The sequence below is a fragment of the Marmota marmota genome, unplaced genomic scaffold, assembly GCF_001458135.2.
Source record: "Marmota marmota marmota unplaced genomic scaffold, marMar, whole genome shotgun sequence".
Lineage (NCBI taxonomy): Eukaryota > Metazoa > Chordata > Mammalia > Rodentia > Sciuridae > Marmota > Marmota marmota.
In genome coordinates this window covers 3603455-3607602 of record NW_025999895.1, presented here as the reverse complement: position 1 = coordinate 3607602, position 4148 = coordinate 3603455, and the positions used below count along the sequence as shown (strand labels likewise).

Below are 4148 nucleotides of genomic sequence, written 5' to 3'. Positions count from 1 at the left end.
AAGGGGGGGGGGGTCCTCGCCTATGGAACCGAAGGTGGGGGGGGCCCCGCCTGACTGTGAGGTCTGAGTGGTGCTGCGCTGGGAAGTGCCCAAGGAGCAGATGCTCTGCGGGTCGGGATGGCAGTGCCAGGAGGCCTGTGGGCACTCTGCTCCCAGCACCCGGAGATCCGCCTCCATCTCCAGCTGGGATAGGGCTGTGACTTCTAGCCCCAGACGCCTATTAAGAGCTCCCTGAGAGGACCTGCAGGGCTGGGCAGGCCAGGGCTGGGCCATAGGGGTCTCAGGGAGCCAGGTGCCCACTGACTGACCCACATTGTCCTGAGGTGGGGTGGGCATGGGCAGTGGCATTGAAGATTGAGAAGGAGATGGGGTGATGTGGGCTATTCCCACTGGACTGGAGTCCCTCTGGCAGATCCAGCTGGTCCTTCCCCATGCTGCCCAATTTCTCCAGAGCACAGGGCTGTGTCCCAAGCCTGTGGGTCACACCACCTGGAGCACCTGGTGCAGGCAGGGCACACTTTGGGGCGGGAGACCAGAGGGCCCTGGGAGGGGAGGGACCAGAATGCTGAAAGGCCAAGACCGGAAGTCCTTGTAGGGAGACGCTGGCCCACTAGGGAGTTGAGTCTGGACCAGGGAAGAGTTAGAGGGGCCAGGGCTACTGCTGGAGGGGGGCTTAGGGAGGTGGGATCCCCAAGCATTCTGGCGTGGCTTTCCAGAGGTGGGGAGCCCAGGCAAGTTGGCCCAGTGGGGGTACAAGATGATGAGAGGAGGGGTTATGACTCTGTGGAAGTTTTGTTTAAGACTCATTCACAGCGGGGTGGGTGGATTGCCCTTCAGCTTCATTTCAGACTGTTTGAGATGACCCTGTAGGCAGGCAGCTGGGCACAGGTGTTCCCCAGTCCAGGAGTCCCTGGGCAGGGCTGGGGATGCTAGCCTCAGGGGTCAGCTGTAGTGGGAGAGGCATGTGTTCACACACCCTGCCTGGGTCTCGGTTCTCTGGGTCTCAGAAGGGGTCCCCACTGGCTGTGCCCCCAGAGGGGCTCATTCGGGGCCACCCACCGGATGGATGGCCTCTTTCTCTCCTAGGTCTTCGCCTTGATCGTGTTCTCCTGCATCTTCGGCGAGGGCTACAGCAACACCCCCGAGTCCCCCCAGCTGTACTGTGTGTTCAATCACAACGAGGACGCCTGCCGCTACGGCTGCGCCGTCGGTGTGCTGGCCTTCCTGGCCTCCGCCTTCTTCTTCGTGGTTGATGTCTATTTTCCCCAGATCAGCAACGCCACTGACCGCAAGTACCTGGTCATTGGCGACCTGCTCTTCTCAGGTATCCATCTGTAGGAGTGAGACGCCGTGGTCCTAGGGCTTTAGGATTAAGGGACTTGGGAGGACTGGGCACAGTGGCCTCTGCCTGGAATCCCAGCGACGAGGGGATGAGGCAGGGTGGCAAGCTTGAGGCCGTGAGCTTCAATTTAGCAAAATCTTATCTCAAAATAAAAGGACTGGAGACAGCTCAGTGGTAGAGCACCCCAGGGTTCAATCCCCAGCACCAAAGAGAGAGACTGGGGAGGGAAAGAGTAGCTCAGGGCACCTAACCCCCCCCTGAGCAAGCAGGCTTTGCCTGTGTCCTGTGACCCCTGACCTGCACAGAAGGCTTCCTGACTGTCTGCTGAATCCTGTGGGTGGTGGGGTCCAAGGCGGGACTCGGGCACCAGCCCTCGGTCCTCTTAGCCCTGCCCCAGCTCCTGGGCTCACAGGCCCTGAAGCTTTGGGAGATTCCTGCCTCGGCCTCCCCCTCCCAGCTCCCTGGAAAGCCCCTGCCACTCCCTGGAGCTCACCCTCCGGTCCCTTCCCTAGCTCTCTGGACCTTCCTGTGGTTTGTTGGTTTCTGCTTCCTGACCAACCAGTGGGCAGCCACCAAGCCGGAGGATGTGTTGGTGGGGGCGGACTCGGCTCGGGCAGCCATCACCTTCAGCTTCTTCTCCATCTTCTCCTGGGTAGGTAGCTGGGCAGCGGGCGGGTCTTGGTCCTCAGTGAAGACTGAGGGGGATCAGGGCCCCCTGTCCTGCCTAAACCTCAGGTCTCCCTGCAGGGCGCACTGGCTTCCCTGGCCTACCAGCGCTACAAGGCCGGAGTGGACGCCTTCATCCAGAACTATGTGGACCCCACCCCAGACCCCAACACGGCCTATGCCTCCTACCCCAGCGCATCAGTGGATAACTACCAGCAGCCTCCCTTCACTCAGAGTGCAGAGACCACTGAGGGCTACCAGCCGCCGGCCGTGTACTGAGTGGCCGCAGGGAGGGCGCCCGGGGCCTCCCCCTGCCCTGGACTTTTCCTGCGGGCTGCCTCCTGGAGCTGTGGTTCCTCCTCTGGCCCATACCTGCTGCCGCTGATGACCAGAGGGCCGGCCTTCCCACGCCTGCCTGTGCTGGCAGAGCACCCAAGTGCCTGTGCCCAAAGGGCTTTGCAGCCACGCACCCCACGGGCATTTTTTAGGACAGGGTTTTTAGTTAGATGTTTTCTCATTGCTTATTTTTTTTTTGGCGATGCTGGGGCTTGAACCCAGGGCCTTGCTCTTGCTAGACAAGTGCCCGACCACTGAGCTATACCCCAGCCCTCAATGCTTTTAAGGACTTGCTAACCCTGCTGGAGTCGCCAGAAGCAGGAAGGTGTGGATGATGTGCCCTGTTGATAAGGGCCCAGCATCCCCCCATCCTGAAGGAGCCCAGCCCAGCCCAGCCCAGGGCTGTAGTAGCCAGTTATTTGGGTTTTCTGCCAAAAACGGGTTGGGAGTCCTTATATCTGTGTTTGGTGCTGGCTCAGGCGCCCTGCCTCCTCACTCAGGTCTGCCACTCTGGTCCCTTGCCAGGCCTCAGGCTGGGCCAAGCTCACTGCTGAACCCTCGGGGTCACCACTGTGCCAACCTCTGGGCTGGCTCCCTCCCTGACAGCCGTGGGGTGGGGCTGCTGCCACCCCAGGCATGACTGGTAGCACTTCCTGCTGGCCCCTACCAGGGCAGCAGGGAGGGACTTTGCCTGATAACACCCAGCTTTATGTAAATATCCTGCAACTTCGGTTTAAGAGTATGGGGAGGGCAGGGGCACCCCACAATATTCGAATGTACTAAAAAAGCCTTGGGAGAAGATGCCCTTGCCCTGAGGTTGTGAGTCTGGATTGGAGATGGAATAAATGTTTTTCTTTCAGTTTCTACCGTCCTTGGTTGGATCTCAGCCTTGGGGAGAATCCCAGTGTGGCACCTGCCCTGGGGGCTTGGGCTCGAATTTTGAGTGAGGCCTGGCAGTGATTCCTGCATGCCTAGCGACACACCCCCTCTGCACACTGCCTCCCCAGCACCCAAAATAGCACCTGTGCTCAGCTTGTAAACAAGATAGGTTTTTCTGGACTGCCTTGCCAGTGCTGGGGGTTACCTGGGAGCTGCCCCTTTCCTCCCCTACTCCATAGTGAGGGCTGCCCCAGAAGGGTGATGGACTAGGGCCTCCACTTTCCCACAGGTGAGGGTTGAGCCTCTGGACTCCCCTGTGGAGGGAGCAGGGAGCAGGCCCGTCTCTGGCAGGAGACACACAACGCCTGGCTTCCCCTTTTGGGCTGTTAACAGAAGTCAGAAATGGGCCCTGAGAGTTTCAAAATCTCAAGCACAAACCAACAGGGCCCCACTAACAGGGTTTGAGCCACAAGTATCATGAGCACCCTCATGGGTGGGGCAAAGCAAAGTCCCCTGACACTAGGGACTTGGGAAGAGGTGTGTGGCCCAGACCTACAAGAACATTCCAACTCCAGTGGACCCTGGCCTCCAAAGGAGCCACCCACAGCCTGCTCTCCAGGGCAGCTGAGCCATCTTCTTGGCTCCTGAACCATCAAGTGTCATGTCTTACAAATAAAACCTGGCCTCTCAGCCCCAGCACATCACGCTTCTCCAATCTGGGACCCAGGCTCCTTCACCCATTTTTGTCCTGAAACCAGCCAGCCAGCCAAGCAGGCAGAGGATTAGGACACACTCCATGGTCAGAGGTAAGCAGTACAGACCGTGGGGGACTCCCCTCCCTGTCATGTGACAGCTGTCTCCATAACCCTGGGGGCCCAGGCCGGAGATGACTTCAGCCACTGGTGACTTTTTTTTGGCTGCGCTG

At 59.5% G+C, this 4148-nt stretch overlaps 1 protein-coding gene across 1 annotated transcript in view; it reads left to right on the top strand.

Annotated features, from left to right (window-relative positions):
• Syngr2 (synaptogyrin 2) overlaps nucleotides 1-3203 on the top strand; it is a 9166-nt gene extending 5963 nt beyond the window's left edge. Inside the window, exons 2-4 of the mRNA XM_015504268.1 lie at nucleotides 1087-1324; nucleotides 1855-1994; nucleotides 2090-3203. Coding sequence (XP_015359754.1) covers nucleotides 1087-1324; nucleotides 1855-1994; nucleotides 2090-2287 — 576 coding nt within the window. The 3' untranslated portion in view covers nucleotides 2288-3203. The remainder of the gene's footprint in view (nucleotides 1-1086; nucleotides 1325-1854; nucleotides 1995-2089) is intronic.
• Nucleotides 3204-4148: the final 945 nt, after the last annotated feature.